Source organism: Salmo salar, chromosome ssa05, assembly GCF_905237065.1.
Source record: "Salmo salar chromosome ssa05, Ssal_v3.1, whole genome shotgun sequence".
Lineage (NCBI taxonomy): Eukaryota > Metazoa > Chordata > Actinopteri > Salmoniformes > Salmonidae > Salmo > Salmo salar.
This window is the reverse complement of record NC_059446.1, coordinates 17,005,933-17,033,837: the sequence shown is the minus strand read 5'-3', so window position 1 is coordinate 17,033,837 and position 27,905 is coordinate 17,005,933. Positions and strand designations below refer to the sequence as shown.

At 42.3% G+C, this 27,905-nt stretch overlaps 1 protein-coding gene across 3 annotated transcripts in view; it reads left to right on the top strand.

The window, feature by feature from the left end:
• The first annotated feature begins 108 nt into the window (after positions 1–108).
• Positions 109–27,905, top strand: part of LOC100196502 (cytoplasmic FMR1-interacting protein 2) — a 52,682-nt gene continuing 24,885 nt past the window's right edge. For 2 of the 3 annotated variants that reach the window (XM_045717938.1, XM_045717939.1), the window contains exons 1-8: positions 341–541; positions 19,677–19,826; positions 19,910–19,999; positions 20,676–20,753; positions 25,752–25,853; positions 26,060–26,241; positions 26,695–26,791; positions 27,164–27,292. In XM_045717938.1, the coding sequence (XP_045573894.1) occupies positions 19,710–19,826; positions 19,910–19,999; positions 20,676–20,753; positions 25,752–25,853; positions 26,060–26,241; positions 26,695–26,791; positions 27,164–27,292 (795 nt within the window). In that variant the 5' untranslated portion in view covers positions 341–541; positions 19,677–19,709. The other variant, XM_045717937.1, reaches the window with a different exon arrangement.

Sequence of the window (27,905 nt, the reverse complement as noted above, 5' to 3'; positions counted from 1 at the left end):
CTGGACGCTGTATCCTGTGCAGTTGATGTGATCAAAGTTCAGTTTGACACCATCTGTCCTGGAAACCGGGTCATTGAGGTGCGTGTGCTGTGCATGGTAAATAAGCAACATCCAATCAAATTGAAATGGGGAAGAATGTGAAGCACGTTTCAATGTTGTCCTAATGGCTATGATATAATTTCAAGGGGAATAGTTTGTAGAGAATAGCGATAGATAGGCGACATTGCAAATACATTGTTTCATTTTGACGATACAAACGCTTCATCGCAAGGTAGTGTTGGTCTGTGCAACAACATTGGCCATATTCAGCGCCACAGTTCCATCCTCCTGCCTGTGGGTGAGTAACTGTCTCTTTAAGGAAATGCACTTGCAGCCATTTTCTGCTCTTTGTGTGGGGTGGATTATAACGGATAGGCGCTGAGAGAAGCGAGATCATCTGTCGGGGAAAAGGCCAGAAAAAACGTCAGTAAAACATTGGATTTTCGTCGCGGAGTTCGACATTGTCCGCCCAAATTTTCCTGGACGGACATGCAAGTTGCAGGTAAGTGCAAAATGTAACGGAATATGCTGCCAGCACACGGCAAATATGTGCGGGTAGCCTACGCTCGCTTCTCGACGGGAGGCTGCGATGGATGTAGAGAACCTGCGGTGTTTCCCCTCTCTTGCATGGTGCACCATCATTTTACCATTGGAAGCAATTAACGTCTGTTTATTTTTTATTTTTTACATTGAAAACAAACGCATCGGATTCGATCATTCATTTTTGCGACCGTTTGCCTATTCACTTATTCCGTGATGTGAATGAACCCCCCCGTTGTTTCGGGCAGTGTATTGATAGCGTCATACTACGAGAGATGGGTGGGGTGGCAGTGGCTATAGGAAAAAAATGCGTTTTCTTAATTTTTACATGAAGAGACTACGGGTGATATGAATATCACACAATACATTTGATTGTCTTAATAAAACATACAACATTTATCCAATTGTTATTTTATAGTTAAAATGTAACATTTAATGTTCTGATAGATATATTGGCTACAGCTAGTGGAGGTTAGCTCTTTAACGTGTGCTCTACCCGTAGACTAAATTCCTTATAGTTTAGATTTTTCTATCATACACTGAACAAAAATATAAACGCAATATGTAAAGTGCCGGTCCCATGAGCTGAAATAAAATATCCCAGAAATGTACCATATGCACAAAAAGCTTATTTCTCTCAAATTTTGTGCACACATTTTTTACATCTCTGTTAGTGATCATTTTAGCCTTTGTCAATATAATCTATCCACCTGACAGGTGTGGTACATCAAGAAGCTGATTAAACAGCATGATCATTACACAGGTGCACCTTGTGCTAGGGACAAATAAAGGCCACTCTAAAATGTGTTGTTTTGTCACACAACACAATGCCACAGATGTCTCAAGTTTTGAGGGAGCATGCAATTGGCTTGCTGACTGCAGGGATGTCCACCGGAGCTGTTGCCAGAGAACGTAATGTTAATTTGTCCATCATAAGCCAACTCCAACATCGGTTTAAGGGGGGGGGGGGGGGTAATAAAGCCCTTTTGTGGGGAAAACCTCATTCTGATTGGCTCGGTCTGGCTCCCAAGTGGGTGGGCCTATATACCCTCCCAGGCCCACCCATGGCTATGCCCCTGCCCAATCATGTGAAATCCATAGATTAGGGCATAATACATTTATTTCTATTGACTGATTTCCTTATATGAACTGTAACTCAGCATAGTATTTGACATTGTTGCACGTTGCGTTTTATATTTTTGTTAAGTATATTTTCTAATAGGACTTTAAGTGGGCTATCAGCAATTTGTTACATTGTTTTCGTTAAGCATCACTTCATTGACAAAAGGCAGGTTTCCAAATATCAACGTAGACAAATGTTCATTGTAAGATGTGTCCTTCCAATCCAGACCCATGATGCTGGTCTAGCCTGATGCACGGATGGCAGGTACACAGTCTTCCATTATGTAGCCTATCGATTCTCTAACCTCAAGTTAATGTTTTTTCCCCCACCTCTCAAATAATTAATAACCATTTTACTTTGTTTGACTGTAATACTTGAAAGATTTGTTTATTTGGATCCCCATTAACTTTTGCAGAAGCAGCAGATACTTTTTCTGGGGTCCACAAAAAAAAACACAAAACATGACAAGCAACAAAACACTGATAGACAAGGACAGTCACACACATTTGAAATGCAATGACTAACAAGACAACTGTTTGAGCTGAATGTTATTTGATTATGTAGACAATCTATAATTGTTTGACAATATTACCAGACATTAATCAAGATGGGACAAAACAGAGCCTGGACAACTAGTACAGTTGATTGATTGTGTCAAAAATGCAGAACATCTTTTTATGTAACATACATACCTCTCTCCATCTTCACAACAACTTTGTCATTATGACTTGACCATGGTAAATGACCATCCAATGTTATACCTAGAAGTTTAGCTTCCTCAACTTTATCAATGGTCACACCCTTTATGTACAACTCCAGTTTAGGTCTTAGAGAATGTTTTGAACCAAATACAATGCATTTAGTTTTAGATGTATTTAATACCAGTTTATTATTATTCACCCATTCGAATATTGAATGTAACTCCTTATTTAGAATTTCAGTGAGCTCACTGGCTTTTGGTGCTGGCATGTAGAATATGGATTGATCCACGTACATAGCCATTCTACCTTTGTGTAAGACCAGTAGCAAATCAAATAGCGATGAGTAACGGCCCAAGGCAACTGCCCTGAGGGACACCGCACTGTACATATGTGACCCATTTCAGGAAACTAGGCGTATGTCGTGGGTCACTACTTCACAGGAGAACCGTTTGAACATAAAACGCATTTTGATTAAAAAAAGTTTTTGGCAGAAATGCCTTCTCGAACATGTGAACTTTCATGTGCCTTAATAACAAACTTGTATGCCATCTGTAAATACAAATACAATTGTTAAATTACGAGCCTAGTTGGTTTAGCCACAGAAAAAGTTGGGCAACCTTCCCGCTAGCCATGATTTGCTAAGATTATGGGTGGGCTGGACATAATCCTGTCTAACGCGGCTCTTTTTTTAAAGATTTTTTTTACATGTATCGCGTAGTAAAACTGCCTAAGTGTTTCTCTCCACTTTCTGGAGGACCGAGTTTTGAAGTCAGTGCAATTCGAGTATGATAGCTAAGGAGATGGAGAAAACACCTGTCTCCGGATTACATCTTCAAACTAAAGGCAACCAGGGCATCCGACAGGAGACACATCCATCCATGAATGATAGTCTAGCTAGCTACATTTTCAAATAATACATGTTTCTAATTTTGACAGAAAGTGGTTTCATTTCAAGTTAAAGTGTACTGTTAGCTAGCTAACATTAGCTTTCTGTCTCGCTAGCTAACGCTACGTGTATGATCTTTCGTATCTCAGAGCCATTTGCTTGGCTAGCTATAGACTGTTAGCTAGCTAACATTGAATCCGGTTGGTTAGCTACCTGCAGATTCATGCAAGGTAGTAACGTCATGAGTTGGGATTATGGTTCATTGTTAACCATTTTGTATACGTTTGTAAATTCAGTCTGGTCATCTACTCTGATTTCACTCTCCTCTGAGTGTGCCAGAGCGCAGAATAACTGATGAATATGGCCGGTGTCAGTAAACGTCGGCAAAAAAGCGTAATTAAATTGTTGCCAGCAGCACAGTTACAGTCACCAACGCTCTGGATAACATCAAAATAGCCTTACCAGCTCTGCCAGGGGGAGTAAAATGGTCAGAGTGGGGTGTTCTCTCATTTGTTTGGAAGTAGCTAGTTAGCTTGGGTGCTTGACTGCTGTTGTTACTACAGAACACTCAGATCAACCCTTAAAGAGATGGGTGGGGCTAAAGCTTAAGCGGGTGTGAACGATGCTGAATGGGTGTAGACAAAGAAGGGCTCTCCAATAGTAGTACCAAAACATTTAATGGCCATTTTCTCAAAAGTGAGTTTACAAGTTAATCAACTTTCCTAGCAGAATTATTTTCCCATTGTTCCTTAACTGTAGTGTATGATATACCATTTTGTAGCTCCGAGTCTCTACTTTTATCCAATGTAAAAAACACTATTTAAAATTTTTGAGCAGGTCGGTCACATATCGAATGTTAGAGAAGCTTCCATTGAAGAACACTATCTGGGTTCTATTGGATAAATAACTCTCCAACCATGTGATAACAATTTATGATCAATAACATCAAAGACTGCACTGAAATCTGACAATACAGCTCCAACTGTTATCTTATTATCTATATCTTTTAACCAATCATCTGTCATCTGAGTCATTACAGTACAAGTTGAGTGCCCTTCTCTATATTATATGCATGCTGAAAGTCTGTAGTTTATTTGTACTCTGAAAAATAGCATTTTATTTGGTCAAACACGATCCTCTCCATCAGTTTACTAAGAACAAGCAGCAAACCGATTGGGTGGCTGTTAGAGCAAGCAAAGTGTGCTTTACTATTTTTAGGCAGTGGAATTACTTTAGCTTCCTTCCACGCCTGTGGGGGGACACACTTATTTTGTATTACTTTAGGCCCAACCTTTGGCACTTTGTGTTTCCTTGTTATTGCCAAAATGCTGTCATCTTTGCATTTTAGATTGTAAATAGTGTTCACACTCAGTTGTTCATTATGCTCTGGTAATGTAAACATTCAGTTATATTGTCATTTTCTGTCCTTCATTAAAAAAATCCTTATTGCTGGGAGCCAAATTCTTCACCCACAGTCTATAGTAATCCTCAAATACTTGAAGTACTTGATAGTTAAATGCTTTGTCCGGCACACTGAGAAGATCCTACATTAGTCCTAATTTCTCTTAAGTGTTTGGCTAGAAATTAGACTAATGTAGGATCTTCTCAGTGTGCCGGACAAAGCATTTAACTATCAAGTACTTAAATTATTTGAGGATTACTAGAGTAGACTGTGGGTGAAGAATTTGGCTCCCAGCAGTAAGGGGCGGGGGGTAGTTGGTTCGAATCCCTAAGCCGGCAATGTGGGAAAATCAACCGTTCTGCTCCAGTTCACCCCCAATAACAACTGTTCCCTGGGTGCCGACGATGTGGACGTCGATTTAAGGCAGCCCCCCGCACCTCGCTGATTCAGAGGGGTTGGGTTAAATGCACAAGACACATTTCAGTTGAACGCATTCAGTTGGTCAACTGACAAGGTATCCCCTTTCCCCTTATGGTCACTACAGCCAATGGAAACTGATATTGCTTTGGATTAAAGCAATGCGGCGTTAGTGAAGATATGATCAATGCAAGTAGATGTGACAGATCCAACACTATTGGTAAAAAATATAACTCTCTGTTATCACACACATTATCAAGCATTGCACACTTATTATCTAAATACTGACTGTTTGCACTTAGCAGCACACTTAGCAGCGCTGTTAGCACTTAGCAGCGCTGTTAGCACTTAGCAGCGCTGTTAGCACTTAGCAGCGCTGTTAGCACTTGTCGGCCTATAGCAGCACCCCAAAGAGGAGGTTTAGAGGAGTCAGGTGAACTTGCAACCACAACACTTCAACACAATTTTTTTTACGTTACAGACTAATTCTAAAATGGATAAATAAATAAAAAACCTTAGCAATCTACACACAAGACCCCATAATGACAAAGCGAAAAGAGGAGATTTTAGAAATTTTAGCAAATTTATATATATATAAAAAAAACAGATACATTATTTACATAAGTGTTCAGACCCTTTGCTATAAGACTCGAAATTGAGCTCAGGTGCATCTTGTTTCCATTGATCATCCTTGAGATGTTTCAACAACTTGATTGGAGTCCACCTGTGGTAAATTCAATTGATTGGAAATTATTTGGAAAGGCACACACCTGTCTATGTAAGGTCCCACAGTTGACAGTGCATGTCAGAACAAAAACCAAGCCATGAGGTTGAAGGAATTGTCCGTAGAGCTCCGAGACAGGATTGTGTCGAGGTACAGATCTGGGGAAGGGAACCAAAAAATTTCTGCAGCATTGAAGGTCCCCAAGAACACAGTGGCCACCATCATTCTTAAGTGGAAGAAATTTGGAACCACCAAGACTCTTCCTTGAGCTGGCCGCCTGGCCAAACTGAGCAATTGGGGGAGAAGGATCTCTCTGTACTTTTCTCCGTTCATCTTTCCCTCAATCATGACTAGTCTCTCAGTCCCTGCCGCTGAAAAACATCACCTCAGCATGATGCTGCTACCACCATGCTTCGCCATAGGGATGGTGCCATGTTTCCTCCAGACGTGACGCTTGGCATTCAGGCCAAAGAGTTCAATCTTGGTTTTATCAGACCAGAGAATCTTGTTTCTCATGGTCTGAGAGTCCTTTAGGTGCTTTTTGATAAACTCCAAGCGGGCTGTCATCTGCCTTTTACTGAGGAGTGGCTTCCGTATGGCAACTCTACCATATAGGCCTGAATGGTAGAGTGCTGCAGAGATGGTTGTCCTTCTGGAAGGTTCTCCCATCTCTGCAGAGGAACTCTGGAGCTCTGTCAGAGTGACCATCACCTCCCTGACCAAGGCCTTCTACCCTGATTGCTCAGTTTGGCTCGGCGGCCAGCTCTAGGAAGAGTCTTGGTGTTTCCAAATTTCTTCCATTTAAGTATGATGGAGTCCACTGTGCTCTTGGGGACCTTCAATGCCGCAGACATTTTTTGGTACCCATCCCCCGATCTGTCCCTTGACAGAATCCTGTCTCTGAGCTCTACGGACAATTCATTTCAAATTTTCAAATCAAATTTATTTTTATATAGCCCTTCGTACATCAGCTGATATTCTCAAAGTGCTGTACAGAAACCCAGCCTAAAACCCCAAACAGCAAGCAAAGCATGTGAAAGAAGCACGGTGGCTAGGAAAAACTCCCTAGGAAAAACTCCCTAGAAAGGCCAAAAACCTAGGAAGAAACCTAGAGAGGAACCAGGCTATGAGGGGTGGCCAGTCCTCTTCTGGCTGTGCAGGGTGGATATTATAACAGAACATGGTCAAGATGTTAAAATGTTAAAATGGTCATAAATGACCAGCATGGTCAAATAATAATAATCATAGTAGTTGTCGAGGGTGCAACAAGCACGTCCGGTGAACAGGTCAGGGTTCCATAGCCGCAGGCAGAACAGTTGAAACTGGAGCAGCAGCACGGCCAGGTGGACTGGGGACAGCAAGGAGTCATCATACCAGGTAGTCCTGAGGCATGGTCCTAGGGCTCAGGTCCTCCGAGAGAAAGACAGAAAGAGAGAAAGAGAGAATTAGAGAGAGCATATTTAAATACACACAGGACACTGGATAAGACAAGAGAAATACTCCAGATGTAACAGACTGACCCTAGCCCCCCGACACATAAACTACTGCAGCATAAATACTGGAGGCTGAGACAGGAGGGATCAGAAGACACTGTGGCCCCATCCGATGATACCCCGGACAGGGCCAAACAGGCAGGATATAACCCCACCCACTTTGCCAAAGCACAGCCCCCACACCACTAGAGGGATGTCTCCAACCACCAACTTACCGTCCTAAGACAAGGCCGAGTATAGCCCACAACGATCTCCGCCATGGCACAACCCAAGGGGGGCACCAACCCAGACAGGAAGACCACGTCAGTGACTCAACCCACTCAAGTGACGCACCCCTCCCATGGACGGCATGGAAGAACACCAGTAGGCCAGTGACTCAGCCCCTGTAAAAGGGTTAGAGGCAGAGAATCCCAGTGGAAAGAGGGGAACCGGCAAGGCAGAGACAGCAAGGGCGGTTCGTTGCTCCAGCCTTTCCGTTCACCTTCACACTCCTGGGCCAGACTATACTTAATCATAGGACCTACTGAAGAGATAAGTCTTCAGTAAAGACTTAAAGGTTGAGACTGAGTCTGCGTCTCTCACATTGGTAGGCAGACCATTCCATAAAAATGGAGCTCTATAGGAGAAAGCCCTACCTCCAGCCGTTTGCTTAGAAATTCTAGGGACAATTAGGAGGCCTGCGTCTTGTGACCGTAGCGTACGTGTAGGTATGTACGGCAGGACCAAATCGGAAAGATAGGTAGGAGCAAGCCCATGTAATGCTTTGTAGGTTAGCAGTAAAACCTTGAAATCAGCCCTTGCCTTAACAGGAAGCCAGTGTAGGGAGGCTAGCACTGGAGTAATATGATCAAATTTTTTGGTTCTAGTCAGGATTCTAGCAGCCGTATTTAGCACTAACTGAAGTTTATTTAGTGCTTTATCCGGGTAGCCGGAAAGTAGAGCCTTGCAGTAGTCCAGCCTAGAAGTAACAAAAGCATGGATTAATTTTTCTGCGTCATTTTTGGACAGAAAATGTCTGATTTTTGCAATGTTACGTAGATGGAAAAAAAGCTGTCCTTGAAACAGTCTTGATATGTTCTTCAAAAGAGAGATCAGGGTCCAGAGTAACGCCGAGGTCCTTCACAGTTTTATTTGAGACGACTGTACAACCATCCAGATTAATTGTCAGATTCAACAGAAGATCTCTTTGTTTCTTGGGACCTAGAACAAGCATCTCTGTTTTGTCCGAGTTTAAAAGTAGAAAGTTTGCAGCCATCCACTTCTTTATGTCTGAAACACAGGCTTCTAGCGAGGGCAATTTTGGGGCTTCACCATGTTTCATTGAAATGTACAGCTGTGTGTCGTCCACATAGCAGTGAAATTTAACATTATGTTTTCGAATGACATCCCCAAGAGGTAAAATATATAGTGAAAACAATAGTGGTCCTAAAACGGAACCTTGAGGAACACCGAAATTTACAATTGATTTGTCAGAGGACAAACCATTCACAGAGACAAACTGATATCTTTCCGACAGATAAGATCTAAACCAGGCCAGAACTTGTCCATGTAGACCAATTTGGGTTTCCAATCTCTCCAAAAGAATGTGGTGATCGATGGTATCAAAAGCGGCACTAAGATCTAGGAGCACGAGGACAGATGCAGAGCCTCGGTCTGACGTCATTAAAAGGTCATTTACCACCTTCACAAGTGCAGTCTCAGTGCTATGATGGGGTCTAAAACCAGACTGAAGCGTTTCGTATACATTGTTTGTCTTCAGGAAGGCAGTGAGTTGCTGTGCAACAGCTTTTTCTAAAACTTTTGAGAGGAATGGAAGATTCAATATAGGCCGATAATTTTTTATAATTTCTGGATCAAGATTTGACATCATGGCTTGGTTTTTTTGCTCTGACATGCACTGTCAACTGTGGGACCTTTATATAGACAGGTGTGTGCCTTTCTAAATCATGTCCAATCAATTGAATTTACCACAGTTGGACTCCAACCAAGTTGTAGAAACATCTCAAGGATGATTGATGGAAACAGGATGCACCTGAGCTCAATTTCTAGGCTCATAGCAAAGAGTCTGAATACTTATGTAAATAAGGTATTTCTGTTCTTTATTTTTAATACATTTGCAAACATTTCTAAAAACCTGTGGTTTCGTTTTCTCATTATGAGGTATTGTGTGTAGATTGATAAGGACATTTTTCATTTAATCCATTTTAGAATAAGGCTGTAACGTAACAAAATGTGGAAAAAGGGAAGGGGTCTGAATACTTTCTGAATGCGTTGTATATTAATATGGGCTAGCCCTTTCCTTGGTAACTTATTGGAGATGGACAGAGTGTGTGTGTGTGTGTGTGTGTGTGTGAAGTTGGGCTGAAGCTACTGAAAGATGAAGGAATGTGCGTATTTCATCAACCAATCTGTTAACCAATTGTGTGGGTAGCCATTACACTTGCCGCGGGCTGACATCATCACTGTTTTTAATATAGATGCTATCTGACCCCCTGTTTCCAGTCCTATTGGTTTATGCCCTCTCAGTTCTTGAACAATGAAGTGATAAACTGAGCACCGATTCATTGGTGATTGCATGGCCAGTTATCAATAACCACCACCTTCAATCCCAACCATAGATAGTAGTCTACACACTACACTACCACTACACTACCTAGAGTTTATTGAAGCCTGAGGAAAGGGGCCTCTCTTTTCTCTGAATCTGTCACTAGGTTGGGTCATGTGACCTCCCAAATGTATTTTGCTCAGGAATATTCATGAGGTGTGTATTGTTGTTAGTTGGTTGGAATGGAGATTTGTGACATCATGAGGGAGTTACTGTTGTAGTGGGGGGATAGTTGTGTGCCCCCACCCCCACACACACTGTCCAAACCTTCATCTCTCCCTGAATATGAATTCCTCTGTCTGTCTTCCACTATGTCACTCACAAACTCTGTGTGTGTGCCTCGTGCGCTCAGTGAGGCGAGGATGGTAGCAAATTTTGAGGATGCCCCGAGGGAAACCCATTGAGTTGTGTGACCCGGACGTGACACACTTTCTCTCTCTCCTTTCTTTCTTGCTATCACACTTACTTTTTGCTTCTCAAATGTGCTTTATTTGCATGATATCTAAACTTGACTCTCAAAAGCAGTCATAAATGCATATCACAAAGGAATTAATGTCCACATCTCTCTACTCTCACTGCTCTCCTCAGACCAGGGGTGTCAAACTCATTCCATGAATGGCTTAGTGTCTGCAGGTTTTTCCTTATTCCTTTCAACTAAGACCTAGACAACCAGGTGAGGGGAGTTCTTTACTATTTAGTGACCTTATTTCATCAATCAATGTCAACTGAGGAGCGAAAACTCGCAGACACTCCACCCTCTGTGGAATGAGTTTGACACGTGCCTTAAACTAGCTTCTCATCCTGTATAGGGCTGGAGATGATAAGGAATGGCTTGGATATATATATCTCTATCTCACTCCTCCTCCTACACTCAGCCCCCTCCTCCCTCCATCTACAGTCACTCCTCCTCCTACACTCAGCCCCCTCCTCCCCCATCCTCCATCTAGTCACTCTTCCTCCGTCTACAGTCACTCCTCCTCCTACACTCAGTCCCCCTCCTCCTCCTCTGTCTACAGTCACTCCTCCTCCTACACTCAGCCCCTCTCCTCCCCCTCCTCCTCCGTCTACAGTCACTCCACCTCCTACACTCAGTCCCCCTCCTCCCCCCATTCTCCATCTACAGTCACTCAAATCAAATCAAATGTATTTATATAGCCCTTCTTACATCAGCTGATATCTCAAAGTGTTGTACAGAAACCCAGCCTAAAACCCCAAACAGCAAGCAATGCAGGTGTAGAAGCACAGTGGCTAGGAAAAACTCCATAGAAAGGCCAAAACCTAGGAAGAAACCTAGAGAGGAACCAGGCTATGAGGGCTGGCCAGTCCTCTTCTGGCTGTGCCGGGTGGAGATTATAACAGCACATGGCCTAGATGTTCAAATGTTCATAAATGAACAGCATGGTCAAATAATAATAATCATAGTAGTTGTCGAGGGTGCAACAAGTTAGTAACACAAGAGTAAGTGTCAGTTGGCTTTTTCATAGCCGATCTTTGAGTGTATCTCTACCGCTCCTGCTGTCTCTAGAGAGTTGAAAACAGCAGGTCTGGGACAGGTAGCACGTCTGGTGAATAGGTCAGGGTTCCAGCAGGTCTGGGACAGCAGGTCTGGGACAGATAGCACGTCCGGTGAACAGGTCAGGGTTCAATAGCTGCAGGCAGAACAGTTGGAACTGGAGCAGCAGCACGGCCAGGTGAACTGGGGACAGCAAGGAGTATCAAGCCAGGTAGTCCTGAGGCATGGTCCTAGGGCTCAGGTCCTCCGAGAGAGAGAAAGAGAGAATTAGAGAGAGCATATTTAAATTCACACAGGACACCGGAAAAGACAAGAGAAATACTCCAGATGTGACAGACTGACCCTAGCCCCCCGACACATAAACTACTGCAGCATAAATACTGGAGGCTGAGACAGGAGGGGTCAGGAGACACTGTGGCCCCATCCGATGAAACCCCCGGACAGGGCCAAACAGGTAGGATATAACCCCACCCACTTTGCCAAAGCACAGCCTCCACACCACTCCTCCTCTGTCTACAGTCACTCCTCCTACACTCAGCCCCCCACCTCATCCTCCATCTACAGTCACTCCTCCTCCGTATACAGTCACTCCTCCTCCTACACTCAGTCCCCCTCCTCCTCCGTCTACAGTCACTCCTCCTACACTCAGTCCCCCTCCTCCTCCGTCTACAGTCACTCCTCCTACACTCAGCCCCTCTCCTTCCCCTCCTCTGTCTACAGTCACTCTCCTACACTCAGTCCCCCTCCTCCTCCATCTACAGTCACTCCTCCTCCTACACTCAGTCACCCTCCTTCCCCTCCTACTCTTATTTTTTCCCCCACTCCCACTACATGACACAGATTGCCAATCTGTGCGTATTTGAGATTTCCACATTATCTATCAATTAGGACTGACCTGAATTATTCGACTTGTCGTTAGGCTGTTGGTCAACCGAGATTTTTGTTGTTGTTGAGCAGTAGCATATTATATACAGTACCAGTCAAAAGTTTGGACACACCTACTCATTGAAGGGTTTTTCTTTTCTTTTTACTATTTTCTACATTGTAGAATAATAGTTAAGATCATCAAAACCATTAAATAACAACATATGGAATCATATAGTAACCATAAAATTGTTAAACAAATCAAAATATATTTTATTTGAGATTCTTCAAAGTAGCCACCCTTTGCCTTGATGACAGCTTTGCACACTCTTGGCATTCTCTAAACCAGCTTTTTGAGGTAGTCACCTGGAATGCATTTCATATAACAGGTGTGCCTTGTTAAAAGTTAATTTGTGTAATTTCTTTCCGTCTTAATACGTTTGAGCCAATCAGTTGTGTTGTGACAAGGTAGGTGTGGTTTACAGAAGATAGCCCTATAGTACTGTGCCGCCTTGTTCATAGATTTATCTAAAGCTTTTGACACTGTAGACCATGCGATACTTTTGGGTAAGCTGTCGTCAATAGGACTGGGATTGGATGTTTGTCGTTGCTTTCATGACTATCTAAAGGATAGAAGTCAGGCTGTTAGAGTCGACGGCATCCAGTCAGAGCCATTGGAGTTGGTTAAAGGGGTCCCACAAGGTTCTATACTTGGTCCATTACTGTTCACTCTCTACATAAACAATATCGGTGATGAGATAAGAAAGTGTCAAATTCATTTATATGCTGATGACACTGTCATGTACTCTATCGCTTCAACGGCTGACCAAGCATTATCACTATTGGAGACAGATTTTAAAATATTACAAGGGTCTTTTATACAGCTGAAACTTGTTTTAAATGCAAAGAAAACACATTTTATGATTTTTTTAATAGGTTCAAAAAGTTGGTTGAAAATACACTTGCACTTACGAGCTTAGATGGTTCTCGAATTAATCAGGTCTCTGCATATAAATACTTAGGGATATGGTTGGATGATAAACTGTCTTTTAAAATGCATGTTGACGAACTTTGTAAACGGCAAAAAATCAAGCTAGGCTTCCTCTATAGAAACAGGACATGCTTGTCCTCTACAAATAGAAGACAAATTGTGCAAGCTACTTTTATGTCTGTTATAGATTATGGGGATATTATTTACATGCATTCTACGGCATCAACACTTAAATCGCTGGATGCTACTTATCATTGCGCACTTACGTTTATTACGGGTGCTAGCTACAGAACTCACCACTGTGTTTTATATCAAAATGTGGGTTGGACTTCACTGTCCGTGAGACGAGAACAACATGCTCTCGTGTTTGTCTATAAATCACTTCTGAATAATCAACCTTCTTATTTATCATCACTCACCAATATTAGAATTAGAATTCCTAAAACCAGGTCTCAAGCATGGATTACACTTGAGGCCCATGCAATTTCCACAGAGTTGGGTATGGCTGCCTTTTCCTGTTACGCTCCTTGCCTATGGAATAGCCTGCAGACTAAACTTAAACTTGAGACTCTTGTCCCCCGTGCTCATTTTAAATATCTATTGGAGCATTTTTATTTTTGTATTGCTTGTAACTGTTTCGGGTAATGCAAGTTCTTGTGCTGTTAGTAGAATAACCTATGTGTAAATGAAATCTGTTGCTGTATTTTTTTGTGTTATCTGTGATGGTTTTGTTTGTCTTGTTTTAGTGTTTTAATCATTGTACCTAAAGTGTATGTGTAAACATGTATATGCAGGACCCAGCTGTAAAACAGACCTTGGTCTCAGTCTGTGTTCCTTGTTGAAATAAAGGTGTAATAATTTGGTAAAAGACCAAGTCCATATTTTATGGCAAGACCAGCTCAAATAGGCAAAGAGAAACATCAGTCCATCATTACTTTAAGACATGAAGGTCAGTGAATCCGGATAATTTCAGGAACTTTGAAAGTTTCTTCAAGTGCAGTCCCAAAAACCATCAAGCACTATGAAGAAACTGTCTCTCATGAGGACCACCACAGGAAAGGAAGACCCAGAGTTACCTCTGCTGCAGAGGATAAGGTCATTAGAGTTACCAGCCTCAGAAATTGCAGCCCAAATAAATGCTTCACAGAGTTCAAGTAACACACATCTCAACATCAACTGTTCAGAAGAGAATTGCTGCAAAGAAACCAATACTAAAGGACACCGATAAGAAGAAGAAGAGAGCAATGGACATTAGACAGGTGGAAATCTGTCTTTTTGTCTGATGAGTACAAATTTGATGTTTTTGGTTCCAACTACCATGTCTTTGTGAGATGCAGAGTAGGTGAACGGATTATCTCCGCATGTGTGGTTCCCACCATGAAGCATGGAGGAGGAGGTGTGGAGGTGCTTTGCTGGTGACACTGTCGATGGTTTATGTAGAATTCAAGGCACACTTAACCAGCATGGTTTGCGCTTAGTGGGACATTCATTTGTTTTTCAACAGGACAATGACCCAACACACCTCCAGGCTGTGTAAGGGCTATTTGACCAAGAAGGAGAGTGATGGAGTGCTGCATCAGATTACCTGACCTCCACAATTACCAGACCTCAACCCAATTGAGATGGTTTGGGAGGAGTTGAGTCAAGGAAAGTCAAGGAAAAGCTGAGTCAAGGAAAAGCAGCCAACAAGTGCTCAGCATATGTGGGAACTCCTCCATGACTGTTGGAAAAGCATTCCAGGTGTAGCTGGTTGAGAATGCCAAGAGTGTGCAAATCTGTCAAGGCAAAGGGTAACTACTTTGAAGAATCTCAAATATAAAATATATTTTGATTTTAACACTTTTTTGGTTTCTACACAATTCCTTATGTTATTTAATAGTTTTGATGTCTTCACTATTATTCTACAATGTAGAAAATAGTAAAAATAAAGAAAAACCCTTGAATGAGAAGATGTGTCCAAACTTTTGACTTATATATATCTATAATATATAGTTTTTTTTAATGGCACACGAGACACCTGTCAGTGTCCATCTCAGTGAACTGATCCATAGCGGAGGCCGAGGACTGATCCGTAGCGGAGGCCGAGGACTGATCCGTAGCGGAGGCCGAGGACTGATCCGTAGCGGAGGCCGAGGACTGATCCGTAGCGGAGGCTGCGGGGATGGCTCAGTCCAAGAAGGGGTGTGGCTGCACAATGCACATCTCTTTCCAGAATGCGCTCTCAAGCTAATTTGTGCACATTAATTGTTTCATAACTTCATTGTTTGAATTGTTTGCGTTTGATTGTTAGTGTCTATCAATTCCCCATTACATATCACCAGTAGTATATTTACCTTTAATTCTTATAATTTCTAATCTACAATGTTTGTTTAGTTACGGTAATGTCTGTTAAAGCATTCAATACATTTTTATTCCAGTCTTTTACTGTTCTTATTGTCGGAGTGGACACATTTGCAGAGCGCCCAACCAATGTTTATCTTGTGTGTTTTGTCAATTTAGTCATTGTCTTTTCGTTTGAGCGCTCCTGTCAATGTTGAGTAAGTATGCACACCTGATTACGCATAGTTGTCGCAGTGACATCATGAACAGTCTATCAAGCTTGTCATTGTTGTTATGAAAAAGTATAAATACAGAAAATGACTGCATGACATCAGTAGCCTGGTGGTCCGAAAGACCATAACTGGTGTATTTTAACACCAATAAACCCATCCGTTTGAAAATGAATTTAGTATATGTCAATCTAGCAAACCAGGCAACTAAAGCAACAATGTTTTGGTTAGTTTCTAGTTAGCTAGCTAGCTAACAAACGTTATGTTAGCTGACTAGTCAGTTCAAGTAATGATCATATATAGCTGACAACGTCTTAACTTGAGCTAATTTGTATTTATTATTACAGGAAAATAAACTCACCACAAGATCATAATTTTTAAGTTAATAGCAAGCTAATTACAGAAAATGCCTTACGGTTGTGAGTGTGACGAAATAAAAGCAGGGCATTCTACCAGAACAATTTGGGCATTGTCTCGTTGGCCTAATGTATCCTAATTTGACTTTGGTGCAGGTCATGTTGTTCTTCACATTACTGTCTCTAGTAAACACACACTATATCAAATAAAATCAACGTTTATTTGTCACATGCACAGGATACAGAAGGTGTAAACGGTACAGGGAAATGGTTACTTGCATAGTGGAATCTTTTGTTTAGATACTGTATGTAGCTAGCTAGCTAAACAATGAACCATAATCCCAATTGATAATGTTACTACCCTGCATGAATCTGCAGGTAGCTAAAGCTAATCAACTAGATTCAATGTTAGCTAGCTAACTAACATTAGGCTATAATTAGCAATGCAAATGGGTATGAGACACAAATAATATTGCTACACAGATCATACACGTAACATTAGCTAACGAGCCAGCCAGCTAACGTTAGCTAGCTAGCTAACAGTATGCTGTAACTTGCAATGAAAACGACTTCCTAACAATTTATGTTTGAAAATGTAGCTAGCTAGACTCTTGTCCGTATACATGGATGAACACTTCTCCCTCTCTGTCATGGTTGCCATAAATTTGAAGATTTCATCCGCATATTTACAATCAAACGCCTGCATTTTCTCCTTAGCTATACTGCCCCACCAAGCAGAAAGGCAGTAACTGCTCATATCAGGGAACTGAGAAAAAGGGCTTTTATTTACCTTGGTTTCACAGTAACTTATTGCAGTTACTGTTAATATGACCCCATTTTCTCCAAAACACAATACAATAGAGGCAGGATACTTGTCCACATGATTAAGCCTGTATTTAATGTAGCAAAAATGACTAACTCTCTTTTGACTAAATGTGCAGCTAAGCCTTTTTGCTTGGTAGGGCAGTATAATACTCTGCTTCCACCGGGTATTCCACTGATTTCAAAACTCAGTCCTCTAGAAAGTGGAGAGCATTAGCAACACTTTTGCAGTTCTTCATGACATCTTTCAAAAAAGCTGAATTAGAAAGGACTACCTACATGGCAGACCTATCCGAGCTCATCTTTCGGCATGTCCAGCCCATCCATTATTTCAACCAATCATGGGTAGTAGGAAGGTTCCTGACTTTTTCTGTGGCTAAATCAAATAGTCCCATAATTTAACAATTGTGATCTTGTTTACAGATGGCATACAAGTTTGTTATTAAGGCACATGAAAGTTCACATGTTCCAGAAGACATTCCTGCCAAAAAACGTATTTTGATAACAAGAAATGTTTATGTTCAAATGCCTCTCCTGTGAAGTACTGACCCGCAACATACCCCTAGTTTCCTGAAACGAGTCACATGTATGGAAAAATACAAGTTTAAAACTTTCCTCCAAGATTATTTTTTTAGTCGGGGACAGACCTACTATCAATGCATCAGTTATGCATAAATATGAGTTAGGAGTGTGTGTAGATCTCAAATTAGGATTCACCCAACTCTGGTTTGTGACTATTATGATTTGCCCTTGTAGCCAATTCAGTTTCAGTAATTCCGTTAGACTTTTCGGTGATTTTTTTGTTGTTGTTGTTGTTGTTGTTTGGAACATTGATGGAATGTTTGATCATCGCTGCAACTCCCCAATGGGTTCGGGAGAGGCAAAGGTTGAGTCATGCGTCCTACGAAACATGACCCGTCTAACCACGCACCTTAACACCTTCCAGCTTAACCCGGAAGCCAGCCGCACCAATGTGTCAGAGGATACACCGTTCAACTGGGGACCGGGGTTAGACTATAGGCACCCGGCCGAACCCTCCCCTAACCCGGACGACGATGGGCCAATTGTGCGCCGTCCTATGGGACTCTGGGAATGAACCTGGATCTGTAGTAATGCCTCTAGCACTGCGATGCAGTGCCTTAGACCGCTGCGCCACTCGGGAGGCCCTATGGAATATTTTTCTAAACCTCAGAAAACTGGACACATGAATGTTCTTGTAACGTCCCATGAAACGTATCTAGAACATTTAATATTGTATTTTATGATAACATGGCAACCATGGTTTGGTGGAACGTTGATGTAATATTCTCCCTCAGAAAATTCTGAGAACATTGTAACCACGTTCTAGAGAAGTTCGGTGTGACACCTAACTTCAACACCAAAACATGCTAAAAATGTTCTCAGAAGGTTTTTGCTAACATAGAACGTTCCCCTTACTAACAGAAAACGAGACACTCGAACATTACAGGTAACATTACAAAAACGTTTTCTCTCCCTAGAATTGTTAGCTGGGCTAATTAAATTTTTTATCAGGCGTGTCAATCCCTGTCTGTCAGATCAGACTTAAAAACACACTCCTGAGAGGCACATGATGTAAAGGCTAAGCCCCGGGCCAGACACAGTGTGTCGTCCACCCTATTTCCTATATAGTGCACTATGTAGGGAATAGGGTGGCATTTGGGACATAGACACACTGTTCCTGCTCAGACCCAGACCAGACTGGCTGTAAGGGTCTATGGTCTTCTTGACAATCCAGGTATACAAGGCTTCTGTGTGCAAGAGAGCAATAGTGTAGTCGATTGATTGATGTGCCTTTCAGCAGTGCTGTTTGGTAAGCTATAGGTGTGCCTTTCCGTAGTGCTGTTTGGTAAGCTATAGGTGTGCCTTTCCGTAGTGCTGTTTGGTAAGCTATAGGTGTGCCTTTCCGTAGTGCTGTTTGGTAAGCTATAGGTGTGCCTTTCCGTAGTGCTGTTTGGTAAGCTATTGGTGTGCTGTTTGGTAAGCTATAGGTGTGCCTTTCAGCACCATTTTTGTCAATCTTCAGGCAAGTGTTAATGACCTACCTGTCTGCATGTGAATTAGCGTACTCAGCAGTTTGGTTTCAGTGCAGAGCAGACAGAACATGATACCATCATGTATACCAGTGTGCTACGCAACATTCAGTAGTATCATGTCTGAATGACAATTAAACACAGGCAATTTACTTCTCTCTCTCTCTCTCTCTCTCTCTCTCAAGAATGACAGCGTTGTCTAGCATTACAACATGTCTTGTTCTCACTATTGTCTTTTCATGGTGTCACAAAGGCTGTTTGTCTGATGACATTTATCTGCCAGTTGTAAAAGGGAAACATGCCATGCCCAGTGCCCACACGTCCCCACACTGTGTTGAGAGACAGGGAAGCACACAGACAGGCGTACAGGTTATAGACAGACAGACAGATGTACAGGTGCACAGACAGATATATGTGCTGTAGCAAGTGGTTCCTAAAGAGGAAATGAGAGTGAATACCAGCCAATGTATGACAGTTCTCCTGGTGGAAGGAATCTATACTAGTTTATAGATTGGGATTTGTCCTCTTTTTTCTTTTCTTTTCTTTTTTACTGAGAGTTTGTGGTTTGCTTCTCTCTGTCTCTCTCTCTGTCTCTGCCAGACTGGCCAGTTGTGTGAGTGACCTCTTGTAGCCATGACGACCCACGTGACCCTGGAGGATGCTCTGTCTAATGTGGATCTGTTGGAGGAGCTGCCCCTCCCTGACCAGCAGCCCTGCATCGAACCTCCACCTTCATCCATCATGTACCAGGTATACACACACCACACACACACACACACAGTTTTCTAATTAATTGCAAGAGTACTAAACTCTCTCTTTCTTGTTCTCTCTAGGCTAACTTCGACACAAACTTTGAGGACAGGAATGCGTTTGTGACCGGGATAGCTCGCTATATCGAGCAGGCTACTGTCCACTCTAGCATGGTGAGGAAGCAACCGGGAGGGATTGGTTTGGAACAGGGCCGAGGGAACGGTTTGGAACAGGGCCTCTGTGCTTTGTGGACACAGGATACTTTAGTTTTTCAATGGGAACAGTTAGGGAATGGTTCTCAGATCCTTAGCATCATTATTCTCAACTCTTGGCTAACACACACACACATCCCCACATTCACACACCCACCACAAAAGAGCCTTGTGTTTTTGGTGTTTGCGTGTTTTATTGTCGTTTCTGCACTGAGGGTTTGGCCTTGTTAGCGGTTTCAGTTGACACACACACACACACACACTGAGGGATGAATCAGGCAGTCACTAGGCTAGACCTCTTCCTGAATGTAATGAATAGGGAGTGTGATTTGACTGACAGAGGAGGAAACTGTCTCCTTAAATAAACTTTTAAATCAGGAAGTTCCATTCAGATAAATTATCTATTTTCCAACAGAGACCTGAGGTTCCTCATTTGTCTAGAGAATTGTATTTCACACTAGAGAATTTTCACCGTAGTGAATGCAAGTGTGAGGAGATATTACACAGCAAGCATTTTATAACACACTATTTTAATAACAATTTTATATTTGAAACATACTTGTGAAAATGAATCAATAGGATGGTCTGTGTTGTATGTTTAATGCGTATAACCCCTATATCTGTTCTCTCTCGCCAGAATGAGATGCTGGAGGAGGGCCATGAGTACGCTGTCATGCTCTACACCTGGAGAAGCTGCTCAAGAGCTATACCACAGGTAACTCTCTTCTCGCTCTTTCTCTGTCACTGTCTCTCTCTCTTTATTTCTCTCTCCTCACTTTCACACAATCACAAGATAGTGAAAGCATAAACAAAGAAAAGGTACTCTGCAATAAGCTTGGGCGGTATCCCAAAGATAATGCTAACAAGCGCATTGCGAAGGATTTATACATTCTCTGACATAAAGTATTTGCAGGACAGACATCCCAGCTCATAAAGGTATACTAGTAACTAAAAAATGCTACTCACAGTTTGCTGAACGAACAAAACAAATATAAGACAGCAAGGCCCTTGATCCAGAAGGGGATTCTCTGCTGTTACCAAGTGATGCTTGATTTTGGAAGAAGCTAACCACTTAGCTACTAAATTAGCAAACAAAATGCACAACTGCAGAGCATTTAGCACATTTTAGACTGTTAACTTAATAGTTATAAGATATCTAGCTGGCAAACATTTAGTTGTGAATTCCATACTGTAACTAGATCACCTGGCGTGTGCTGCACAACATTGAGTGACTCAAAAGGCTCCGGTCTCTCGTCGTTGTGTGCTTGTAAACAAACACCACGTGACTGGGGAATACCAGTAAGCTTCATGAGGAAAAATGTGACAGGTGAAATGAAGAACGCAACATATTGCACAAGTTGACTGCAGGTATTTACATAAAAAGTACTAACAAATATTCAAATGTATTAACAAACTAAAGAGGTACTGAAAAACCATCCCGTGGCCATTTCCAAATACTCCGGTATATGGTATACCGCCCAAGCCTATTCTGCAATTAGAAGGGTGAAGGGTGTTCTTTCAATAACCCTTGACTTCACCACACGTTCCTCATCTGTCTTGTTCTCACTTCAACAGTTCAACCATAAACATGCAAATGAGTCTATTTTTACCACGTCACTCACCACTCTACAACCACAGTCTACTTTACAGTTAACTGCCAAAATAAAGGAAACACTTGAGTAAATGAGTGATACAAAGTATATTGAAAGCAGGTGCTTCCACACAGATGTGGTTCCTGAGTTAATTAAGCAATTAACATCTCATCATGCTTAGGGTCATGTATTAAAAATGCTGGGCATGTCATTATTTTGGCTACCATAACTGCCCCCATAGGATGACAATGCCCCCATCCACAGGGCAGGAGTGGTCACTGTATGGGTTTATGAGCATGAAAACGATGTAAACCATATGCCATGGCTCTCTCAGTCACCAGATCTCAACCCAGTTTAACACTTATGGGAGATTCTGGAGCCACGCCTGAGTCAGCATTTTCCACCATCAACAAAACACCAAATTATGGAATTTCTGGTGGAAGAATGGTGTCACATCCCTCCAGTAGAGTTCCAGACACTTGTAGAATCTACGTCAAGGTTGAAACTGTTCTGGCTCATGGTGGCCCAACGCCCTATTAAGTCACTTCATGTTGGTGTTTCCTTTATTTTGGCAGTTACCTGTATATCAGCCAGAAAGGGAACCAAGCTGTTGATGGTGTTATAATGTATTAGAGCTGAATTTGTAGCCTCAGGGACACATAATTTGTTTGCTTCCCAAATAGCACCCTATTCCTTATGTAGTGCACTACTCTTGACCAGGGCCCATAGATGCCATTTGGGACACACAGGGTCCATTTGTCATCCCCATAAATGTTAAGGTTAGGGGTAGAGCTGGGCGATATGGACAAAACTCTGTATCGTGATAAATTGCCTGAATTGATGCGATAACGATAAATGGAACGATAAGTTTAACATTAATGTGCACCAGTTGTAGCCATCAATTGTCCCATTAACAATTACCCATATTAGCAAATGTATTACATTTTTTAAATAAAAACTGTGTCTTTATTTTAACAGGGTAGACATATTGAGACCTACATCTATTTTACAAATATGCCCTGTATAATACAACATAAATATACACATATCTTATAGAGATATACAATACCAGTCAAAAGTTTGGACACACTTACTCATTCAAGGGTTTTTCTTATTTTTTTTAAGCTATTGTAGAATAATAGTGAAGACATCAAAACTATGAAATAACACATGGAATTATGTAGTAACCAAAAAAGTGTTAAACAAATCAAAATATATTTGAGATTCTTCAAAGTAGCCACTCTTTACCTTGATGACAGCTTTGCACACTCTTGGCATTCTCTCAACCAGCTTCATGAGGTAGTCACCTGGTATACATTTAAATTAACACGCGTGCCTTGTTAAAAGTTTCATTTGTGGAATTTCTTTCCTTCTTAATGTGTTTGAGCCATTCAGTTGTGTTGTGACAAGGTAGGGGTGGTATACAGAACATAGCCCTATTTGGTAATAGACCAAGTCCATATTATGGCAAGAACAGCTCAAATAGGCAAAGAGAAACATCAGTCCAGCATTACTGTAAGACATGAAGGTCAGTCAATCCAGAACATTTCAAGAGCCACAGGCCTTCCCTGTGGCTCAGTTGGTAGGGCATGGTGTTTGCAATGCCAGCATGGTGTGTGCAACGCCAGGGTTTTGGGTTCGATTCCCACGGGGGGCCAGTACAAAAAAGTGCATGAAATGTATGCATTCACTACTGTAAGTCATTCTGGATAAGAGCGTCTGCCATATGACTAAAATGTAAGAACTTTGAAAGTTTCTTCAAGTGCAAGTTGCAAAAACCATCAAGTGCTATGATGAAACTGGCTGTCATGAGGCCCACCACAGAAAAGGAAGACCCAGAGTTACCTCTGCTGCAGAGGATAAGGTCATTAGAGTTACCAGCCTCAGAAATTGCAGCCCAAATATATGCTTCACAGTGTTCAAGTAACACACATCTCAACATCAACTGTTCAGAATAGAATTGCTGCAAGGAAACCACTACTAAAGGACACCAATAAGAAGAGACTTGCTTGGGCCAAGAAACACAAGCAATAGATAGTATTCAGGCCCCTTGACTTTTGTCACATTTTGTTATGTTACAGCTTTGTTTTATTCCTCATCAATCTACACACAATACCTCATAATTACAAAGCAAAAACAGGTTTTCAGAAATGTTTGCTAATTTATAAAAAAAACCAAAAAAAAACGGAAATGACATTTACATAGGTATTCAGGCCCTTTACTCAGTACTCTGTTGAAGCACCTTTGGCAGTGACTATAGCCTTGAGTCTTCTTGGGTATGACGCTACAAGCTTGCCACACCTGGATTTGGGGAGTTTCTCCCATTCTTCTCTGCAGAACTTCTCAAGCTCTGTCAGGTTCGATGGGGAGCGTTGCTGCACAGCTATTTTCATGTCTCCCCAGAGATGTTCGATGGGGTTCAAGTCCAGGCTCTGGCTGGGCCAATCAAGGACATTCAGAGACTTGTCCCGAAGCCACTCCTGCGTTGTCTTGGCTGTTTGCTTAGGGTTGTTGTCCTGTTGGAAGGTGATCCTTTGCCCCAGTCTGAGGTCCTGAGCTCTCTGGAGCTGGTTTTCATCAAGGATCGCTCTGTACTTTTCTCCGTTCATCTTTCCCTTGATCTTGACTAGTCTCCCAGTCCCTGCCACAGAAAAACATCCCCACAGCATGATGCTGCCACCCTTGCTTTACCGTAGAGATGGTGCCAGGATTCCTCCAGACGTGACACTTGGCATTCGGGCCAAAGAGTTCAATCTTTTGTTCCCCGAGCCACTCAGTTATCACTTTTGCCTTATGGCAAGGTGCTCCATCATGCTGGATAAGGCATTGTTTGTCACCAAACTGTTCCTGGATGGTTGGGAGAAGTTGCTCTCGGAGGGTGTGTTGGTACCATTCTTTATTCATGGCTGTGTTCTTAGGCAAAATTGTGAGTGAGCCCACTCCCTAGGCTGAGATGCAACCCCACACATGAATGGTCTCAGGATGCTTTACTGTTGGCATGACACAGGACTGATGGTAGCGCTCACCTTGTCTTCTCCGGACAAGCTTTTTTTCCGGATGCCCCAAACAATCGGAAAGGGGATTCATCAGAGAAAATGACTTTACCCCAGTCCTCAGCAGTCCAATCCCTGTACCTTTTTGCAGAGTATCAGTCTGTCCCTGATGTTTTTCCTGGAGAGAAGTGGCTTCTTTGCTGCCCTTCTTGACACCAGGCCATCCTCCAAAAGTATTCGCCTCACTGTGCATGCAGATGCACTCACACCTGCCTGCTGCCATTCCTGAGCAAGCTCGGTACTGGTGGTGCCCCGATCCTGCAGCTGAATCAACTTTAGGAGATGGTCCTGGCACTTGCTGGACTTTCTTGGGCGCCCTTCACAACAATTTAACCGCTCTCCTTGAAGTTCTTGATGATCCGATAAATGGTTGATTTAGGTGCAATCTTACTGGCAGCAATATCCTTGCATGTGAAGCCCTTTTTGTGCAAAGCAATGATGATGGCACGTGTTTCCTTGCAGGTAACCATGGTTGACAGAGGAAGAACAATGATTCCAAGCACCACCCACCTTTTGAAGCTTCCAGTCTGTTATTCGAACTCAATCAGCATGACGGAGTGATCTCCAGCCTTGTCCTTGTTAACACTCACACCTGTGTTAATGAGAGAATCACTGACATGATGTCAGCTGGTCCTTTTATGACAGGGCTGAAATGCAGTGGAAATGTTTTTGGGAGATTCAGTTTATTTACATGGCAAAGAGGGACTTTGCAATTAATTGCAATTCAACTGATCACTCTTCATAACATTCTGGCGTATATGCAAATTGCCATCATACAAGCTGAGGCAGCAGACTTGGTGGAAATTAATATTTGTCATTCTCAAAACTTTTGGCCACAACTGTATAACACAATCATGGGAAACACAAATAAAACATCACAAATGACCCAGAAAAACAGTTACATTTAATTTCACATTTCTCTATTATAGGCTGCTTATCGTAATGAACGATAAGAAAAATATCTGATAATTGATCGTTGTGGTCTGTGGGGATAATTTTCGGTTTATCATCCCAGCGCTCGTTAGGGGTTCTGAGTGAGCAGGCTGTGTTCTCCTCTGTGTTCTCCAGGTGAAGTGTAACGAGCAGCCCAACAGGGTAGAGATCTATGAGAAGACTGTGGAGGTGCTGGAACCAGAGGTCACCAAGCTAATGAAGTTCATGTACTTCCAGGTGAGAGACCAGTGATGGATGGATTCATTAATAAAATGAAGGAACAACCCATTAAATGTATCATATTTGAATTAGAACTCTGTCTGTCAATCATATCATTTTCCCTTGATTGAAGTAATGAATGAATGAACAAATTAAATGAGTCCTATATATATGAGAACCTCTTCTCTCTCTATCGTCTCCTTTTCCTCTGTCCTCCCCTGCAGCGTAAGGCTATCGAGCGTTTCTGCGGGGAGGTGAAGCGTCTGTGCCACGCTGAGCGGAGGAAAGACTTTGTCTCTGAAGCCTACCTCCTCACCCTGGGCAAGTTCATCAACATGTTTGCTGTGCTTGACGAACTCAAGAACATGAAGTGCAGCGTCAAGAACGACCACTCTGCCTATAAAAGGTACGGAGGGAAGACAGACACTATATGGAGGGTGCATCTCAATAGCCTGCAGTGGCTTCCTCTCCCTATCACCTCTCCTTCACCTGCACTGATCCTGAAAACACAGGATAGGGTAAAGCAGTGTATTAGAGGCTAAGGGGAATTTGCTTTCACCTGTCTAGTTCCTCCACATTAGCTCAAATAAAGGAACGTGACGGAGTGACAGGGCCAATTTACCACACAATTGAGATGCACCCAATTGATCCATGTTAAACAGTGTTGTGAGGTGTGGCTACAGAATTAGATCTGTGGTATTATTTGTGTCTTCAGGGCGGCTCAGTAAAACAGAAGCTGTGAGGTGTGGCTACAGAATTAGATCTGTGGTATTATTTGTGTCTTCAGGGCGGCTCAGTAAAACAGAAGCTGTGAGATGCTGCTACAGAATTAGATCTGTGGTATTATTTGTGTCTTCAGGGCGGCTCAGTTCCTGAGGAAGATGGCCGACCCTCAGTCCATCCAGGAGTCACAGAACCTCTCCATGTTCCTAGCCAATCACAACAGGATCACTCAGGTGTGTGTGTGGTGCAGTAGCAGTACTAGTGTGTATATTTCTCTCTGTAGTGTCTGCAGCAGCAGTAATAGTGTGTATATTTCTCTGTAGTGTCTGCAGCAGCAGTAATAGTGTGTATATTTCTCTGTAGTGTCTGCAGCAGCAGTAATAGTGTGTATATTTCTCTGTAGTGTCTGCAGCAGCAGTAACAGTGTGTATATTTCTCTGTAGTGTCTGCAGCAGCAGTAATAGTGTGTATATTTCTCTGTAGTGTCTGCAGCAGCAGTAATAGTGTGTATATTTATCTCTGTAGTGTCTGCAGCAGCAGTAATAGTGTGTATTTCTCTCTGTAGTGTCTGCAGCAGCAGTAATAGTGTGTATATTTCTCTCTAGTGTCTGCAGCAGCAGTTGGAAGTGATTCCTGGCTATGAGGAGTTGTTAGCAGACATTGTCAACATCAGTGTTGATTACTATGAGAACAAGATGTACCTGACGCCCAGTGAGAAACATATGCTGCTCAAGGTAAGAGCCTCATCTAGCTCTCTGTCTTACCTGCCTTTCTCTGATACCTGTCTCTGTCTGGATCTTAACTACCTGCCTTTCTCTGGATACCTGTCTCTGTCTGGATCTTAAAATGCTAATAGCCTCCTTACTCTAGATACCTGTCTCTGTCTGGATCTTTAAATGCTAATAGCCTCCTTACTCTAGATACCTGTCTCTGTCTGGATCTTAAAATGCTAATAGCCTCCTTACTCTAGATACCTGTCTCTGTCTGGATCTTAAAATGCTAATAGCCTCCTTACTCTAGATACCTGTCTCTGTCTGGATCTTTAAATGCTAATAGCCTCCTTACTCTAGATACCTGTCTCTGTCTGGATCTTAAAATGCTAATAGCCTCCTTACTCTAGATACCTGCCTCTGTCTGGATCTTTAAATGCTAATAGCCTCTTACTCTAGATACCTGTCTCTGTCTGGATCTTTAAATGCTAATAGCCTCTTACTCTAGATACCTGTCTCTGTCTGGATCTTTAAATGCTAATAGCCTCTTACTCTAGATACCTGTCTCTGTCTGGATCTTTAAATGCTAATAGCCTCTTACTCTAGATACCTGTCTCTGTCTGGATCTTAAAATGCT